We start from the raw sequence: 20,789 nt of genomic DNA, 5'->3' as shown, positions 1-20,789 counted from the left end.
GCCTACATCTATGGCATGCATCTGGTTGAAAACAAACCGCTTTGGGCCTCAGAATAATGAAGCTGCATATGCAAATAAAAGACATGCATCGTAGTCGTTTCTTTAAAAACAACAACTGGCCAACCATGCTTTGGCTGAGATGGAAAGAAGCAACCTGACGTCATGATAACATTCAGCACAATACAACCATTTTGAAGAAAAGAAAGTAAAGTCTGAGAAATTAAAATGCTAAACTTGAACACAAGACTCTGCTCATTGGAGATGTGAAAATCCATCTGTCTGTTAGAAAAGTGCTTCAATATATATACATTAATAGAAGGCAGCATGCTCTCACTGCTGTTTTATTTTCAAGATCTTGGTCTGAGGAAGGAATGTTTAAAAATACAGCCAACACAAAATAATTGATACTGAAATGAAAAAGAACCAGCAAAACCCTGAAAGAAAACCACAGTATGCACTGTTCATGCTTTGACATGCATAATGACCCAGAAGATAGAGACCAAATTAAACATATTAGTCTCATGTTAAATGTTTAGCCTTCAAGCAGACAGAAAATCACCTCTGTTGTAGTTCTGTCCTTGGTCCATACCAGACACTGTTAAATACAAAGTGAAAAAAGCAACACTGGAAATTCCCAAGTCTGAAATCAATACTGGGTTAAACAAATGCTTTGCGGAAATTCTAACAATATGGCATATGCTTATAAAAACACACCTGACAAAGTATCAGTACAAATAGTTTTAAAGCCATGCTTCTTTAAGGTTAAAAATTAATCTGCTTTTTCTAATCACACCTATATAGCCACAACTGGAAATATCATATTTGCATCAATTGGAAGAATACATTATTTAAATTATTTGAATCAAACATGCAAAACTGACTCAGGCATACATGTTTAAAAGTCTATAAGGTGTTTTTAAAAAAGGTGATGAATGGTTTATTTCTCTTTTGCTCAGTGAGAAACAGAAAAAAATTAAGAGTCTACCATTTTCAGGGCCGGTTCAAACAAATCTGGGCCCAAGTACGCTCAGATACCACGGTGAGGGGCACGGTATAACAACCTGAACAGAACAGAATAGAAAGGCAGTCAATTGGGCCACTGGAAGCAAGCACCATAGAGTCCACTCCTAGCGAAAGATATCACTTTCCACATTGGGAACAAGGGTGGCCAAGTGGCCAGAAAAACAACAAGCATGCAGAATGGATGCTATACTACCTAGCTTCTTTTGCCAAAACGGAAATAAGCACTATAAGCTCCTAATGTCTGCCCATTGAGCTGCTATTGGTGGTACAGATGGGAAATCTGGCTGTCCTCCTACATATTCCCTGACTGGGGAAATGTATCTCCTGAGCAGACCCAGTATAGTTTCTCTTGTTTTATTTCTCAGGAAATGTGGCCTGTGTTATTCTGAATTATGGAACCTTGAATCTTATTTTGTTGTTGTTACAGAAGTAGGGTTTTTAATATAAAAACCAGATTGCAGGATAATTTCTCCTTTCTGATACAACCTATCTTCTGCAATACCAATCCTATGGTGGTTGGCGATAAGTTAATGAAGCAAGGAGAACAAAACCAGTGCAAACTAGTAATTAGTACAGGTTGAACATCCCTTATCTGAAGTTTTGAAATCTAAAATACTCCAAAATTTTCCACGTAACTGGCTAAGATAGTGGAACATTTGCCTTCTGTAGCTATGTGTACAAAGTATACATGGAACATAAATGAATTATGTGTTTAGACTTGGGTCTCAGCTTCAAGATATCTCATTATAAATGTTTGTGCAAGTGCAGATATTCCAAAATCTGAAACACTTCTGGTCCCAAGAATTTTGAATAAGGGATATTCAACCTGTATGATCTAACTGCTAGTATCCTCTGGTTTGTTTGAATTATGTCTTGGTATCAGGACTTGTTTTTTCTTTGTTCAGTTTTTCACTGGATTCTGATTAAATGTGAGAGCAGAACTGGAACACGGACACTGGAACTGGGATGTGGTGTTCCCCAGTTCAGCAAATGCTCCAGTCAAAATGAATGATTTTGCTTGGTATTTTGGTTCAAATGTGGAATTCATTGTTCCAAAATGACGTGATGACTGTCACCTTGGATAGCTTTTTAAATTATTGAGTTATTCATGGTCACTAATCAGATTAGCTGTACATTGCGACTCCTATATCTATAGGACTGGTATCCGTGGTTTCATTTATTCATACCCACCAAAATATGTCCTTTCCAAGCAACTCTATAGTATTCCTGGGACAGAAGACTTTCATTTCAGTAGGGTTTGCTATATTGTTGCACATGTATATGCGTAGTCTGAAACTTATCCCACATGGATATGGGCGTTATACGTTTAGTTTCTGAGAATGTTTCTCTTTGTATATTAGATACTGGGGAATCTGATATCCAGGGTACATTTGCATTCATATCTTGCTGGAGAACTTTCCATAGACAACTGGTTGAAAATAATGCTGATCAAGATAGGGCTTGAGTCTGATCCAACATGGCTCTTTTTATATTCTTTTCTATAACCAGTGGTTGCAGCTCAGGTAGCACTGTCTGAACCGGCCCTGACTATTTACAAACCAAAACTAAAAACAGAACAAAAACCCAACAGACTCAGAGCATTATGTTGGTGGGACACAAGGGCCTTTCTTGCGTCCCTGGTTTTATGTCCACATGCCACTCATTGTGGTCATACTGTAGCATGCCTTAGTATGGGTTTATTGTGCAGTTATCTTGCTTTACATAGCAGAACCTCATTAACCTGCTGACATGCTTAGCCCAAAGTTCAAAGTGACTACCATTTCCTATGTTGAATCAAGGTAGCTTATCTCCAAATTCATAGAGGTTTCCAAATGGTTTAATGAGACTTCCCTAATAGAAGTTCCCAACCAGGAGATTTCACATCAGGCCCAAGGCATACCAAGTTGAAATTAATTTTGGTGGTAATAATGACTTGATGGTTCTCACAAAAAAAATCCTGGCTTGAATCTGTGGAAGGAAGGGTGGATTTGGAGGACATTACATCCAAGTTTGACTTGTGCTCCTACTAACGTGTTAAATTAAGGACATTCCTGGATTTAATGTTTCAGAAGAGGGATAAGCAAAGAGAAAGCAAATCGTGCTACAATTTGCCCAAACCAGTTATGAAATTGCCTCTTCCAAAGTTAGAACATCAGGCCACCTATGCTCAGATCATCATTTACTCTGACATGTATTTGCCACCTAAGTCCTTACAGATGTTTTGGGCTCAGATTTCCCCAAACCATTGGTTATGATTGATGGAGCTGATGGTGTTACAGTCCAAAACACCTGGGTAGACAAGTTGAGAGAGGGGCTGTTATGTAGTAACAATAACAGAGGAAATGAGGGGACAGTGGAATTTAACTGTCTTCGTTAGTAGTGTTTTATTAGAAGTAGTGTTCATTGCTTTTCTGTCCAACTGAATTTCCAAAACAAAGCTGAGAAGAAGGCAGTTTTAATTAAGTATGCTTTTATCAAGACTTTCTTGGTACGGTCTTAGGTACATCTACACTGCAGAATTAATGCACTTTGAATCTTGGGATTGAAACTGCATCAGCACTCTTTAGTAAGGTGATGATGATACAACTGCCATAAGCCACTGCAGTTCAAGTGGTGTTACAATGCATTGATTCAGATGCACCCTTAAAAGGATTTGGTGGTGCAAAGTTTTAGCACTGCAGATGATAGTCCTAGCAAAGCAGACTCCCCCCCCCCCCCAGCAACTACTACATTAGTTCTTGATTCAATTAATGAAAAATTACTGTTAGAACTCATGTAACATGGAAGGGATTTTCAGCACTTAAAAGGCACAGTGGATTTGAATTTGGAGAAAACAGAAATGACTCGACTCTTGAATTCAATCTCACTCCTGCAGCAAAGGCAGAGTCTCTGCCAATTGTACAGGGATGACAAGATGTAAGGATTACCTGCAAAATACCACTGACAAGATGGGCTCTGGCTCACAAAAGCTCATGCCACAATGCATACATCTGCCTTGAAATGTTCCATTGGGCTCTCAGTTGAGAGAATGTACAAAAGGAACAAAAGGCACCACATGTAGATTGCTAAGTTGGTTCCATAGAAAAGCAGATAAACCACTAAATAGGCTTGCCAGCTTTCTCCTTGCGTGTCCATTATTTATTACCAATAGGTATTTCCTCAGCTCAATTTCAGTAATTAGCCCCAATAAATCTATTGATTAAGTCAAACTGGCAGTAAAAACCAACTTATAAGGTTGCCATGGATTTAATCTGCTTACTCTAGTTGGACCTACAGCCTGGATTTTGGTCCTGGGAGGCACAATGTGTTGGCTAAATGAAGTGGTGCATTGCTTGCATTTTCCTTGGGGACCCATCTTGACAGACTAATTTCACTGCAAAAAGAAATGCATTTTGGATTGGGAAAAAACAAACTCCAAACCCTTTGGGCTTGAAACAGACAAGCCAAATCACAACACACACTCTCTCTCTCTATATATAAAATTTTCTTTCTTGGACTTTCTTGTGCATCTTTGTCCTCTTTCGTTTGCCTGAAAATTGAAGTCGTTCGCTCTAGCCAGACTAGTCACAATGCAAGTTAATGAGGTTCTGCCATGGTCTTTCAACAAGAAAAACATCAAGATTAAAAAAAATAATAAAAAGGTGGCAGTGCAGGATAAATAAGTTAAAAGATTAAATACCTTCATTTTCTATATTGTCAACTACATTGTTGACAAGCTGTATGACAGTCACTATGGAAGCTTGTGGGAGAAGGAAAGCAGAAATAAAGGGAAGGACAGCTTCATATTAGTATTTATGACACACAGCGTTGTAAGGTTACCAATATTAAATTCTCACAGACAAGACTTGTTTGGAAGGGGGGGTTGAATAGAGAGATGATGGCCCACAGCATTCATGAATTATGCAGTGACTTGAAGGACATTTCAATTTCAGATAATCTCATGCCTATAACAGAACAGCGGCTAGAGATACATTTAAAAGCAGCACTTTCAGAGAGCTCATATGTGGTGATGAATATCAGTTGATAAATTCAGCCAGGATTGTCCAGCACATTCAATTAACCAGACCAGGATCTGGTCTACCTGACACTAATCTTTAATTAATTCTTACTTAAAGGCCCCTGGAGGCAAGCTGCTATCTTTGATGCAAAAATGATCTTTTAGGCAATCGTAAAGATACAAGATGGTTTGGAAGTCCTTTGATTTAAATCTCCCCCACCTCCCATCCTCCAGTAGCAATGCTTTTACTCTTGTATACTATCATCAGAAAAAAATGATCAACTTCTGTAGTCTTGATTCAAGCAGCTTTCATTTGAAAACAACCATAATATATTTATTGATTATAACTAAATTATTGCATTAGCAAGTAGTGGTGTGCCTTCAAGTCATTTCAGACTAATGGCAACCCTAAGGAAATTCTATCATGATGTTTTCTTGGCAAGATTTGTTCAGGAGGGGTTTGTCATTGTCTGTGAAGCTGTGAAAGTGTGACTTGCCCAGAGTCACCTGGTGGTCACCGCCCTTCTCACTCCTACCTTCCCTGATCACCCCATTGCCCCGTCCAATGTCAGTGCAGGTGATGGGAAATAATATATGTCATGCTCGGAAACCACCCTGACAAGGAGAACGGGAGGGGATGATAAATGCCATCCATGTCCTCTAGCTGCCTGAGCTTGGAGAACACAGGTCGGTCATGTAAATACTTGCAGCTAGTTTAGTCTCTGACCAACCCAACTGTTTACATTGGCCCAAAGTGGTAGGTTGCTTCAGATTCTGGGCCAGAATTTGGAGCAATCCTTAATTTTGGTTAATATAGGTCAAGGCTGTGTTGCCTGAATCCAGTCTATGCATAGTTTGGCCACCACAGAGCTAATTTGGGAGTCCTTAGCATTAAGTGGTCAGCATAAATGTGTACTAGGACTTCAGGAGGCTTAAATCCATGCTTAGACTTGGGAATCCATCAGATGACCTTGGGCAAGTCACATTGTCCCAGCCTCAGAGGCAGTCAATGGCAAACCCCCTCTAAACAAATCCTGGCCAGAAAATTCCATGATAGCTTCACTTTAGGGTAAGTGAATAACTTGAATGTTCACAATAACCAAATTCATTAACAAAACATGGTACATATTATTCATGTACTGGTTTCTTACATTAACTTAAAATATACACATATACACATACTTAAAAATTCAAAGCTGGCCCTATCTCCCAAATGACCCTTTGATAAGCAAAGATGGGAAGTGAAATTACCCTTAATGACTTTACCAGTTGTTATTGTAGTTCACATAGGAAACATCACTATGGCATCCTTTCCCCACAAAGTAACATATCACACATAATGGCTGACATTTAATTTTGCAGTTATGTATTTGCAACTACTGTATGTTTTTACCATTCCATATTCAACAAAACTATGCAGCTTTATCATAAGAATACATAAATCCATCCCCAGCCCAACTAAATACCCAGCAGCCACTTCACCTAAAGAAGGTCTGTTCAGCTGCCAATTGGAGTGCAAGCAGGAACAATGAATAAGGTTATGATACATTCAGAACCAGGGCCACTGACACAATTCCTCATGGCAGACTCACTTTCTGGTGATAGGGTTGGCAACATCATTTGCTTTGTGTCCCAATTAGCAACTCAACAGAGATCCTTCCTTGATGCTGCTATTGGCTGTTAAGAAAAGCTAGGGTGGAGTGTGTTCCAGGACATGTTACTCATTTATGAACACACAACTAAATAGCCAAAGTAGATTATCAGTTAACATAATTACTTGTAATGTACCCATATTTACTTGTGTATAGTGCACTACTGAATCTAATGTGTACCTCAAATTTGAAAAACTTGAAACAAAAAAAGAACTTGCTGTAATGCACCCCTCCTCATTGATGCCTGTGCAACAACCAATGCATTCTGCTTCTCCTTCTTTTTCCCCTTATTACCTAATGGCAACCCAAGGGGAATCTACATAGTGGAAGTCACCCTGGAGCCTGTTGGGCAACAGACTTTCTTCGATCCTCCTCCACTCCTTCCCACCTCCCACCTCCGACTTCCCACTTGCCTCCGATCCAATTGGCAGGCATTGGCTGACGAGGGGAAAAGAGTGAGAAACAGAACAGACGGTTGCTGGGTAATGTAGTCTTCTCCCTCGTTTTCTCCTTGAGCTGGCCAGCGTCTGCCAATGGGGTGGGAGGTGGAAAGGAGCAGAGGAGGATGGGAGAGATTACGGGCACAGAAATGCTGAAAAACTTGCCATCCCTCATATGAGATTACAGAATTTAGCAATGTAATACTGCTGGAAAGCCAACCTTTTACAATGGTTGACTTGTATAGTGATTTTCTAGATTTGCATGGGAACCGCCATGCTGAAAAGAAAGTCAGACAATCAGATTTGTGGCTTTAACTATTTATGAATTGTTTGCTCATGACTTCGCTGTTGCCCTTTGCCATTTTTAATAAGGACTGCAAGCCTCGCAACACTAAGAGAGACTGCGAATGCACCACGAAGTCTCTATTAAAAATGGTGTAGTGCAACAGCAGTGGCAAGCTCCACCAGCTGCCCACATCTGTCTTATGAAGGAACCCTGTTGCCTTGAAGACATTCATTGTGGATTGATTCCATGGATTTTACTTTGTGTGTGTGTATTAAATACGGTTTGGTGGTGGTGGGGAATCAAGAGAAATCTGAGGTTCTTTAACTTTTGTGGGAGCCCTGGGCACCTAACCCCAGCAAATTTAGAGGACCATTTGTACTCTGCTTCAGATTTACTGCTTGGATGGGAACAAGATGATAACAGAAAAGGGCAATATAGTGTATTAATGTGATCTGGCAGCAACAAATGTGATTTAAGTATTTACTTGTTTTGGCATTGACTCTCCGACATATTGAACATTCAATAATAGATACTGCAAGGCAGTCTTTTGTGTCAACCTTCTGAACATTCTCTTGGAAATTTAACCCTGTAAAAGCTCTTAAGTATCTTCCCTCATTATAGTAAGAAAATACAATGGCCTGTTAAAAACAAAGACACCATAATAGCTATCTTAAGTACAACAAATCTTAGGAATGACAGGTGTAGGTTATGATTTAAACCATCATTTATATCAGATTACACTCAAAGCTATCAATAACAGATAATGCTGTTCTCAGCTTCTAAAACAGTCAATATTTCAGATGTTTGAAACACAATAAAACTTTGCTGTGGCAGAAGCAGACATAATATAGTAATATGCTTACCGTTATCATCACCAGAATCTGATTGGTAAGAGCTGAGTGACTGCACTTCAGAGTTGCTGCCTTTATTGCTTCCTGAAAAACAGGTCACCTCTTCAATGTCATCAACTCCTTTGCCTATGCATGCAAAAATATATATAATAAAATAAAAGCCAATCAGTAAAATAGAAACACAGATATTTGTCTTAAACCCTAAAAATATGTGATAGACAGCTCCCTTTTCCATAGAACATTAATTCAATGCAACAGGGGCCCTTTCACACTGTACAGTTACAGTACTATAATCCCACTTTAATTGCCATGGATGCATCCGATGGAATCCTTTGGTTTGTAGTTTGGTGAGGCACTAGAGATCTCTGACAAAAAAAATCTGCAAAGAAAGAAACAATTGTCTAACTTATCAGGGATCAACAGGCCCATCATTCATGCTATATAACCAGTCTAAAAATAAGAGAATTGCAGCAGTTGATTATCATTACAAGGAAGCTGGTCATCAGTGCTGATATGTATGCTTTGAAGGAATCCAGATAGAGCAGTTGGGAAAATCTAATTGAATTAGTGGCACTACTCTTGCTGGTAATAAGAATGGGATTTATGTCTAGTTGTCTACATCTACTATACCTACTGTATTTACTCATGTATAAGTCAACTGCACAGATAAGTCGTGAGTAGGTTATGAGGCTAAAATTTTGGTATGGCCTATGTATATGTTGAGGGTCATTTTGTGGAGAGGAGAAAGCACCAATGCTGATTCAGGGGCCTGCGGATTTGTCTACAGTCGCCATTTTCCCACCCAGGCATTCAAAAAAGTCAGAAGTAGCACCATGGTGGAGAGGGCTGAAGGGACTGGTGCATCTTTTAGATTCTTCCAGGATGGTCTGTGCTTTCTCCTTTCTCCATACTATTCAGAGAATGGGATGGTTCCACGGTGGATAAGAGTTAACATACAGTACTTACATTGACCCACTGATAAGTTAACCCAAGCATTTTTATGATTTCTTTGAATACAATTTCTAGAATTATACTTGAGTATATATATAGTATATATCCACATCAAATAAACTAATATATGGGTAGATGCAATGTCTTCTAAAGACGTAAGTGTTTCTTTGGGGCAAGGAGGCAAATTCAAGATTGAAAACAATTCTTGAGATGTTGTTTTCTTTTCCCCAATATTTCACCTGTTTTCCTCTCTTACATTCTCACTTCAAACATATCTTCTGTGACAGAGTGAGAAACTAGGTTGGAAAACTAAAAAGAATGACTCAATGCTATGGAATTGTGGGTTTTACAAAGCTTTTAACCTTTGGTTAAAGGTTAACAAAAGTGGCTCACCAACTATAATTCCCAGGATCCCATCTCACCAAGACACAGCAGTGAAAGTGGTGTCAAACTGCAATAATTTTATAATGTAGATGCACCCAATGTCTAGCGTGGGAGAAGACTGACAATTATGCTTTCAGATGCAGCTTGCCACTTGCAGGTTTTATAATGTTTGTTTAAAAACGTACTGCCAGATTAACTTGAAGGAGGCACTTTCCACCCTTAATCTGCTTTTTAAAAAGAATCAAAATAACAGATTAGTCTAACTGATCACTCAATTAAATCTTGTAGCTGTACTGTTACATGCGTATACGTAGGTTTTATTGGCATGAACATTGCATTACAATATTCCATTACGTTATGGGTCATTTATTTCAGTTAGTCTTTGATTATCTGCACCATGCCTGCCTATATACCATGAAATATATGATCCAGTTTTAATGGACACACTTTCATTTTATAGAAACCCATCCACGTCTTTAGAATGATATGGGCATAAATATACAAAGAAATCGACAATGACATGTGACCTTGGATAGGACACAACCTCTCAGGTTAACATGTCATAGAGTGCAATGTAAGGATAAAACAGGAATAGGGTGTGAACACCACCTTGGATTGCTTCGAGGGATGGTGGGATATATGCAAAAATGGTAGAGCAACATCCATTTATTTATTTTTGATTTAAATTTATATCCTGTCTTTGCTCCAAGAAGGTGAACATAGTTTATATGATTCTTCTTTCATATATGCACATTCTCATAGAAACCCAGTAAAGTTTATTAAAGAAGAAAAGGTGACAGCCCAGGTTCTTTGTCATCTGTTGGGAGTGTTTTGATTGTGTATTCTTGCATGGTAAGGGGATGGATTGGATGGCCCTTGTGATTTTTTAAAAGATTGTATTCCCATACAAACCTGACTGTGTTTTGAGGTTTGCTGGGGAGGTCTTTTTAATTGTCCCACAATTGGGTGGAGACATGGAAGAGGACTTTCTCAGTGGTTGTTCCCAAGTCCTGGAATTTCCCTTGGAAAGGTTAAACTGGCCCCATCCATTTCTTTCCACAAACAGGTAGAGACATTTCTGTTACAACAAGACTTTGAGAACTGATTGCAGAAGGTCTTTCTTACCTGCATACTGTGTTCAATATTTGAGCCTTTCTACACTGCTGTATAATCCAGAGTATCAAGGCAGATAACCCACATTATCTGCTTTGACCTGGATTGTCTGAGTCTACACTGCTATATAATCCAGTTCAAAGCGGATAATCTGGATTTTATACAGCTGTTTAGAAGGGGCCTTTGTTATACTGATTTTTCTCATTTAAAAATGACTTATGTTTTGAAATTATTTAATTTTTTCATAATTTAATGACCTGTAAACGTCTGTATTTTGCCAATTGTAACTATTTTTAGAAATCTGTTATAAATTACCTGATGAAAAGGTGGGATATAATAACATCACTAATCATGAGACCATCTAGTGAGCTTCATGGCTAAATGGACATTTGAATCTGAGGATGCATCTATAATATAGATTGAAGGTAGTTGGACACTACTTCAATTGTCAGGGATCAATTCAATGGAATTCTGGAAGATGTAGTTTAGTGGGTTACTAGCATTCTTTGGCAGAGATGGCAAAAGGCCTACAACTACAAGCCCCATGATTCTGCAGCCTCAAACCATAGCAGTTAAAGCGCTGTCAAACTGCAATAAGTCTACATTGCAAATGCATTCTTATGATGTCATCACATGGGGCCAGTGCTCTGTCCTACAACACTTAGAGGATGAAGCCAAGACGGATATAGTAGGAGTCCATCACATGACGCAGGGCTACTTCTGGTGGGGCTCCATCCTGAAATAGTAGAACGGAGCCCTGAGAACACGGGTGACTAACCATGTTCTCTTTAGCTAAGCCGGGGACAGCATGAGGGGACGTTTTCCAGTTTGATGGGGAAGGGGACGATGCGGGGCACTTGATGCCAATTTCCCCGCTGTCCCATGGATGCCACAGCTGTCCCCCCAGCATAAGGTCTTCAATGTGATGAGATCTTGAGTCTTCCCAGTCTTACTTCAGTTGTCTATCCATAACACTACACAGGCTAAAACACCACATTCATCTTTGCCTGAACTACTCACTTTCAGTGCCATTTTCCCAGCTCTTCCTGATGGAGTCACAATCAGAACGGCATGGAGATACAGCTGGTAGGTTGGGGGCAACACTGCATACTACAACTCCCCGCCTTGCTGTTAGGATCCGAGGAGACTCTGGATGGAATGTTGTCATTTCCTGATGTTCCACTCCAAGTCCATCAACTATCTTGTCTAAATTGTTCCTGGAATCGCTTTGGAAGCAAGGGGTGTAGGCCATCGGCCTCACGGGCACTTGGGGTGGTCCCACCTCTTGGTAAATATTGCGCCCATCACAATTGTTCCTCATGTTCTTGAATTGAATCCCATTGCTTTTGTGAAGAAGAGCAGCAGTAGCTGGATCTTGGACCAAAGTGATGTTGTTCCGGGAGTAATTTTTCCTGAAGACTTTCTTACGGAAAACTATGAAGAGGACGATTAACAAAAAGATGATAAAAAGGACGACAGCGATGCCAATCAGCTCTTCCTTGCCCACATAGGAATGTCCGGCTTGGATGTTAGGAACAACCACTGGTCTCAACCCACAGTGCTGACCAACATATCCAGGGGTGCAGTTACACAAAAATGAGCCAAATACATTCACACAAGAGCCACCGTTTTCACACTCCTCTTTCTCACACTCATTGATATCTTCTTCACACCTGAAGGGAAAACAAATTGAAGCGGATGAGGGATTTCAGGGAAGCACTGTGCAGAGCTTGGAACAGTTATTTTTAAAAGTATGTTTTTAGTGTTTTCATTGCTGTAGAAGTACAGTACAACTCCATATTGCTTTTAAAGTGTGAGCTGCTTTGCATCTCAATCCTTAAAACAAGGTATTAACAACAACAATTGTCCTGCCACATTTGCAATTTTGACTTTTACGGATTTGATTTTAAAATGTTCTCTATAGGATACACTAGATCCTCCAGTGTGATTCTACAGTTAGCTTCCTCCAGTTATGAAAGAAGACCAAGTGATTATTAGATATAATACTTCTTTAGAAATCTCTACATCCTTCAATGTAATTCTATTGGCAACGTCCAGTAGATGTTGGCCAAAGGGTGGTGCTGGAACACCTAGAGAATTCCTACTACAGGTGACTACATGACTTGTAATGTGCTACTTCCAAACTGTTATGCTATGTGATTATTGCTATATAATCAAAGAAAGAAATTTGGTTGGACCTTCTTCTTTTGAGGTCTAACTCAAAAGTGTCAGCTCTCTAACCTTTCTTCTGCAAGATGTCCCAAGTGCTATGGATTGGTAGTAGGGACTGAATGGGTCACTTGTACAAGGTAGATCAACCTGAGACATCCATCAACAGGTTGTATGAGTTTACTTACGTCACTCCTGTTAACCCGCTCTTGCAACTGCAGATGAACGCGCTACCAATAGGATCACATGATCCACCATTGCGACAAGGATTTGGAAAGCAGGCTGTGATCTCCGACTCACAGTTTCGCCCTGTGAACTGAGAGAGGCAACTGCACTGATAACCTAAAGGTCATTTTAAAAAGAAGAAGAAATAATAAACACATCAGAGAGAAAATGGGCTTCTTCAACATGATTATCATGTACTGTATTAGAATGGTTAGTGTACATATGTGGATCTCTATTTCCCTCTAGTGGTAGGCTTACAAATTCTAGTGTAGCATTAGATTTCTTGAAAATCTTCTGTTTTTACCTTTGGAATTCTAAAGAAACATATACAAACAATATTGCTTACATCAATAATCCAAATGTTGTGTCTGAATGATCCTAAGAAACAGACTCTGAAGATTCTATTCTCACTGTTTAGACATTTTTTAAACCAAAGGTAAGGAGCTGCAGGAAAACTGGGGGCCACTTGCTTTGGATCTTGCCCAATGATATAAGATTCGTTTTGGCCAATTTTCAGCCAATTGTTTTGGGGGGCACTGCGGAAGCAAACATTGTAAAAAAAAACCCAGCAAATAGTTTCGTTTTTTTTTTTTTTGCTGGTTATTGCATGAAAAGACTATGAGAATAGGTCCAATATTTGTTTTTAAAAATCTTGAGTACAGTCCAAGGGCCTTCTATATGAAACAGTACAGATTTTAAAGCACAGAAGTATTGCGAGCAGTTAGCTATGTTTAATAGCTGGCCCATCTCATCTCTACATATTTGAGGTATGTGAAGTACTGAGAAGAAGAAAAAATTGGGCACAAAGCCATGCATTCATATGAAAAAAAATTACAGGACTAAAATGTGAAAGTACTAAAAATGATTAGTCAATGGGGAAATGCATACATTATTACATACATTAGAAAATGCCTGAACCCGTTTTTCCTTTTGGAAAAAGAAATATACCCAAAAACAAACAGAAGGTGGAGAAGTTTTGAATACTGTTCTAGTGAAATATGAAAATGAGATGGGCAGACTTCTGTATCTATCACTACAAAAAGCTTGAACAACTTGCGACACTCTCAAAGTATTGCTTTGGGAAGGCCAGTCAGGAAGCTAACAGCATAAGTGGTCTTATCTGGTGACAAATGTGTCTGATTGGCTATTTTCTACTGAGTGGGTCATCAGATGTGTGGAGCATATGAACTATGGAATTTTTGTATTTGATTTGGCTTTCAGTCTGGCATGCATCCCTTCTCGGTGCTATTGATGTAAGCCAGAAGGCATCCATTTCTAAATTGAATGCATATTTTACTTAATGTCATGCTGAATTTCAAAATGATGGGAATTATAGAAGACAATTCCTTTTTTGCGTGTAAATGAAGACTGATTGGAAATTCAGATGTCATTTTAAAAAAAGATTCAGCCAAACATTCAGGGATATACCAGATTTCATTGCATAAAAGGCCCGGGCTGTGGCGCAGGCGGGAGAGCAAGCCAGCTGCAATTAACTGCAATGAATCACTCTGACCAGGAGGTCATGAGTTCGAGGCCCGCTCGGAGCCTATGTTTGTTTGTCTTTGTTCTATGTTAAAAGGCATTGAATGTTTGCCTATATGTGTAATGTGATCCGCCCTGAGTCCCCTTCAGGGTGAGAAGGGCGGAATATAAATGCTGTAAATAAATAAAATAAATAAAATAATAGTTGCACCTTTTCACCCCCTTTTCCCCCTTTAAAAGGTGAGTGCAACTATTATGCAGTGAAAACAGTTTGCAGCCAGCCAGGGGTGCAGGCACATGAGCAAGTGAAGCCTGACTCTCCCACATGGCTGCACCCCCAAAGGGTAGCTGCAGAGGGGAGAGGCAGCTGGTGGGCAAGTTCACCAGCTGCCTTTTTCAAGCTACGAAGCCTCCAGAGTTTGGAAAGCAAAGGCAGGGTGAGTTCACCTGGCCATCAGCCTCTCCCTCCCGAGCTAAGGAGGCTGCTTCCACAGCTCGGAGGGAAGAGATGTTTGTGTGCCCGTCCACCAGCCCCTCTACTCCACAGCTGAAGGAAGAAAACTAGCTGAATGGGTCTCTCTTTGATTGGGTCTCCCTATATAGAGAGAGGTGGAATTCAACCATTTGTTAATACGCCAAAGACTCTGCAGAGGCCGAGGGGCCATAAAAGACTGAGTGATATTTATAAAGAAGACCATCTTTTTTTTACAGCTAGATAACACTGAAAGTTTAGGTTTTCACTGTTATTTTTCATTCATCAGCTGGCAGCCGAGGTACATCCCAGAGCTTCAAAGGGACAGGCGTGCGGTTGGATAAAGTGTCACCTGCCAGCACTCTTGCCCTCTTTGCATAAAAGTCACACCCATAAACTAAGGGTGTGACTATTATGCGAGGAAACTAAAAATACCAAAAAGGGCTCTTCAAAAAGGGATGTGAATATTATGCAGAAACGACTGTGAAGTTATGAAATATGATATTTGATAACCTGTGAAAAGATCTGATATAGGACTTGCAATTGTTCTACCAGTATCTTTTTCAGATATTAAAAAAATAGTTCCTATAAATTTTTGCTACTGAAAAACATTATTTAAGCCAGCTAAGTGGGGAAGTGAGATTGAAACCATTCAAATTCCATAACCAAAATCCAACTATTTTGATCAAACTGATGGGTGAACAACTATGGTTCGGGGAGAGATGGGACTTTTGCAGCCTGTACTGATGCTTCCCTGCCCACTAGAAACCTTTTTGCATCATCATTTCGACCCATTTCCAGTCAAACACTGAAATCATGTAGGAAACACATGTCTTGTTTTAAAAAGAATAATGCTTCTAGAAGTTTTCCAAATGTCTTCTTTATATCAAAGTGCATGTTTCTCAAATTATTTGTTTGGAAAATGTCCCCCCCCCCCCCCATGCCACTAAATTCTTTTAAAACTGGGGATGATTATAATATTTGACCTTTGGAAATTTGGTTACAATGTGACCATTCTCTGTGTCCAGGACTCTAGCTAGTGGCTTTAGCACTTCATTAACGTTTTGCAATACATAATATGAGAAAGGCAAATATATTAAGAAATCACAATAGTACAATCCACATCTCTGCAGGAATTGTACCTGTGGTTTTATATATCCACATCTGGCAAACATGCCACCTCTATACATTTTCTAGGTCCTCTAGGCAATTCTCTGGTATGCTTCTGCTGGAAGCTACCACAGCATTGCACTGGAGAACTTAGCAAATTCCTACAGAGGAATTAGTTAATTTCAATAGGATTGGTTCACTATTACCCATGGTTTCCTATTTATACGTTAAGTTCACAAATATATTACCTATGGATATGGGGATTATACTGTATTTGAAAAAAGTCAGCATGATATTGTAATTTGACTGCTGAATTAGTACTCCAGGGGACAAAGTTGTGAATCACAACTCAGCTGTGGAAACCCACTGGGTGGCCTTGGGCAAGTTACACTTTCTCAGGCTAAGAGGTTGCTATAAATCAGAGTTGACTTGAAGGCACATAACAACGAATCTGAAGAGGAAACACTGCTTTCGTAAACTGTGCTTCAATGCCATGTTTCCTGTGGGTTCTTAAAGTAGTCTTCTAAGATTCATGCCAAAATTGGATATACGGGTGAACAAAGACACATGTGACACACAGCCGAGAAATAAGCTACTTTGTCCATCCCAGCTGCAGTTTCTGGGGTTGTGCTCCCAGTGGCAAGTGCAGGTTTGTGTATTGCTGGACAATGTGCGAAAAGGCCTTTAAGCCATCATTTTGTTATGATTACAGATGGCATCTCTTCCAGCAAATACTCTGCCATACACATTCGCATCAGAAGGCATCTGTACATGGTATAAGGCCTTCTGCTCAATCCAATTTAATTATATATTCTGTTTTATGTACAATCACTTGGGCAAACAAATTATTTTGCCTTGGGAAAGAGGGAAAAATGGAAGAGAAGCGAAGTATGGTCATGACAATGTCAGAGCAGATTGCTTTATAGATCGGGTGATGTATAGTTAGGGCCCATTGCTTTAGAGTTATGGCACCATAACAATTCTTTATTTACATATACTGCTGAGACAGTGAAAAAAAACCCCAAGCAAATAGATTTCCTAACGAGAAAATGAGAGAGCAGGCATGCTGAAATATCCCCTCTGGGCGTTTGCAATCCAATAGTGGTTGCAATGCATGGAGGCCTAAGTAGCTTTGGAGCAGAAAACGGAGCGCCAAGCCATTGAGACACGAGCTGCTTGTATTCCTTTCATAATAAAATGGGCCATCATTTGGAAGCAAATGTACACGGTTCGTTCCTCCTGGCAGCCAATGGAAAAGTGAAATATGCAACCCCCGTCAAGGGTGGAAGGAAAGGGGAAATTGTCCTAAAGAGATTTGGCAGAAAGCTTTCAATTTGTGCATCATGTTTTTTTTTTTGCTGAGCAATTGTGCAAATAACCTCCAATGAAATCAAAAAGAAGATGAGCCTGTTCCCTTATTTTATTTATTTAGTTTACTCATGCGGGGGGATGCTTGACCTCATTTACAATATGCTGTCCAAGTTAAAACTAGGCATTTGTTTTATTCTTACTCCCCAGAGACATAAATAATCTTATTTAGCAATTTTCTCAAGAGCTATTACATCCTTTGAAACATTATCCTGCTTCTCTATATCTTCTTTTTTCTTCTTCACTGACATTTATAGATTACTAACTCTTAAATATACAAGTTAGCCTTGACATATGTCCTGATTGTGCATATCATACTCTACTACTATTTTGACTTATTTAAGGTATTAAAGCTTTTCCATTTGGCTCTCCGGGGATTACCTTCAGATCAGATGATGTGTTCTACAGTATACTTCCCATGAAAAACCAAGACAACTAGAAAACAGTAGGTATGTTCAGGTGCTAAGATATGCTACGAACCAAACGGGGTAGAACTACAAAGATGAATAATAAAGGATGCCTGGTAAAAGAGGATGAACATAATAGCAAGAGCTGAGAAAGGTGATAGTGATACAAGGCTGCCAATCTATACATTAAAAGTTGTTTGAAGTGGATATATGCAGAACTTGCCTTTGAGAAATATACTGTCGAGAAAATGAACCAAAGGCCAAACGGTTCTTTTTGTGAAGTTTCTCTGATCCTTCCTGGCTCTCAAATTCCTAAAACTGATTCCCATTTAATTTCCTCTGGCTCATAACATTTAATTTGAAGAGGACAGCAGTGGGAACATTGCACATGGTGAGGAACATGAAAACGATCAAATGTGTCTAATTTGACATTTGACACTAGACTTTGTGTAATGTTGACTGGCCATCAAACATTGCATTCTGCAAGCATTTCACCTGTTTCCTATCAGGTTGTATGGCCATGTTCCAGAAACATTCTCTCCTGTATGTATTTGCTTAGCTACCAGGATACAGGTTGTGGAAAATATGCTCTCAACCTCTTCAGTCATGAGTAAGCAAACTATTATAATATTAAGCTCAGGTATCTCTCCCCCACCATATTCTAATGGTGATTTCACAGTGATTCTTGTTACATAGATCCTAACTTTTTGGGTGCTTCAGGTAAGTAATGAACTCATAATCTGTTTGTGAGTTCATGCTTCACTTGGAATACTACAATGACAATACTGTTCTCAATATAAGCTGGTCTTCAAACTATCTCAAATGTAAGTTGGCCCTATAATGCTACTGATCAATCACCAGATCAGCAGTGACCCAGCATACTTCGAAAATGATTCCACTGTGGTTGTCATAAAGGTGAGCTGGCTCTATGATGCTATTGGTTATAAGGAACAGAACACAGCAGAAGTTCTAATGGGAACAGAATATTCTGTTGGCAGTTCTGTAGATACGCCAAAAGACCATGTTTTTAACCTACTACTGGCATGAGACACTGAATGTAAAAGCAAGATCTTCCCTTCCCACAATAGAAAATTAAAGGTAAGATATTCACCACCAGATGGCACACTGGTACAAGTTCCTCCATTCTGGCAGGGGCTCCTCTCGCAGGCATCGGGATACAGCACGCAGCCAAGCTTCAGTTCGGTCAGGCCCACTACTTCAGCAAAGCTACTGCGCTTGTTCTGGAGTGGCAATTCATTGTTATTCAGGATAACAGAATCCAAGCACCCCTGAAACCCACTCATGACTTGTGTGGTCCTCTTGTCTGTCAGGCTTCGGACATTATCCACCTGCACCTGCGCTCCAAAGTACACAGAGCTATCCGTGCTCAGCGTCTGGAAATACAGGGGAGCTTTGCGTCGTTCTACATAACTATCATCAAGGGACAGGCTGGTGAAGTTCCGATTCAGCTCAAGGAAGACGGAATGCCAGCTCCCATCGTTCACAGCCCTGCCAGAAATTCCCAGAATGCCTGGGCCGATGCCACAGTCCAACTGGAACCACAGTTTGCCATCCACAATCTGCAAAAGGAAAGCAAACATAGGAGACTTTTGTATTTGTTCTAGTATATGCAGTAAATGTGTCATATAATACGGCAAGTATATGGATGAATTATGTGTTTGGTTACTAGTTATAATAGTCACATTTAAGGTGAGTTTATCATGTCCAAATGGAATGACTGCACAGCATTAACTTTTTGCAGCAGGTTGTATGAGATATCTTCTCATATACCCTTTAAGACAGCACTAGCTACCCATGGATTTGTGTTCTGTGACCTTTTATTTGCAACAGATTGCTTCCATAATAAGACCTGTGTACTCCCTAGGCCTATGAAGGCTTCATAGTCCTTACTCTTCTCCATTAGTCACTGACCTTTTGTTTGCCCCTCTATAAAAAAAGTAAACCTACTGCGTTCTGTCTTGGTCTTGGTATCTTACTCAGCTTCCTCTTCTTCTCATAGTCATTTAACCACCCTGCTATACTTGATTTTGATTTATTGCAGAAGCTAAATAGTTTTAGACATGTCTGTTGCATTAACAGCAGAACACAGGGCTAGCAAACTATCTTGGAGGGCTCATAATTGACAATACCCAAGTAGAAGAACCTTTTGTTTCTATGGTTCTTTCTGTGCCCTAGTTAGTTTCTCCTGTGATTCCTCTCATCCTACTTCTGCCTCTCTTCTGGATTCCTACATCTCCTTGGTTGGATTTCTCTGTTTTACAGGTGAACATACATAATTGATGTTTATTAAGTTAGACAGTGGTCTGTCTAGCTCAGTGCTATCTACTAGACTAAGCATGGGTCTCAAAGGGGTCGGGGAAAGCAATGGTCTCCATATTAGTGGGATAGTGTATCACCTCTGGGTTTTAATCATCCATGGCATTGAATCTATTATGGATGTCAAGTTCAGCATCTTGGATAGTTCCTTTTAAGTCCAGGCAAAAAGTCCTGAAAAAGTTTGGACCAAGCTAGGTTGAGCAACACACATTAAAGAGATGGAGGGAAAGGACTCTGCGTTCTTTCTAGCATGAGAGGGTTTTGCATGTGTAGCCATGTCCAGAAGAGGTCTTCAAATTATCATGCTACTATAGGAAGTGTGGTAAAATTATTAGAGTGAAGAAGAATTTCTTTTAAGTTTTTTAAAAAGAACCTCACATCCACTTCTAAAGCTTTCAAGACATTATATACAGATCCAAACACAGAGGAGGAATAATAAATGCATCTTTAAAATGGATTTGCCAAATTTGGGGAATGGGATTTTGTACTGACTTAGTACAAATGCAATACTGAAAGGAGTAA

The 20,789-nt window shown here is 39.6% G+C and overlaps 1 protein-coding gene and 1 long non-coding RNA gene across 11 annotated transcripts in view; one reads left to right on the top strand and one right to left on the bottom strand.

The window, feature by feature from the left end:
• The window catches only part of fat3 (FAT atypical cadherin 3), a 572,050-nt gene that overhangs the window by 7,742 nt on the left and 543,519 nt on the right, over positions 1–20,789 (bottom strand). For 5 of the 10 annotated variants that reach the window (XM_062974528.1, XM_008108100.3, XM_062974527.1 and 2 more), the window contains 6 exons: positions 19,042–19,510; positions 13,055–13,208; positions 11,718–12,370; positions 8,262–8,375; positions 4,703–4,762; positions 560–595 (listed from right to left, as the gene is read on the bottom strand). In XM_062974528.1, the coding sequence (XP_062830598.1) occupies positions 560–595; positions 4,703–4,762; positions 8,262–8,375; positions 11,718–12,370; positions 13,055–13,208; positions 19,042–19,510 (1,486 nt within the window). Of the gene's footprint in view, positions 1–559; positions 596–985; positions 1,062–4,702; positions 4,763–8,261; positions 8,376–11,717; positions 12,371–13,054; positions 13,209–19,041; positions 19,511–20,789 lie in introns of all 10 variants that reach the window. The other 5 variants (XM_062974533.1, XM_062974534.1, XM_062974535.1 and 2 more) reach the window with 4 other exon arrangements.
• LOC134297333 (uncharacterized) lies at positions 18,727–19,588 on the top strand. Its single transcript, XR_010004034.1, has 2 exons — positions 18,727–19,028; positions 19,262–19,588. It is a non-coding gene; the product is annotated as an uncharacterized LOC134297333 (long non-coding RNA).

The sequence above is a fragment of the Anolis carolinensis genome, chromosome 3 (genome assembly GCF_035594765.1).
Source record: "Anolis carolinensis isolate JA03-04 chromosome 3, rAnoCar3.1.pri, whole genome shotgun sequence".
NCBI classification, from domain to species: Eukaryota; Metazoa; Chordata; class Lepidosauria; order Squamata; family Dactyloidae; genus Anolis; species Anolis carolinensis.
The sequence above is the reverse complement of the archived record's forward strand: the minus strand, read 5'-3'. Positions and strand labels throughout refer to the sequence as shown.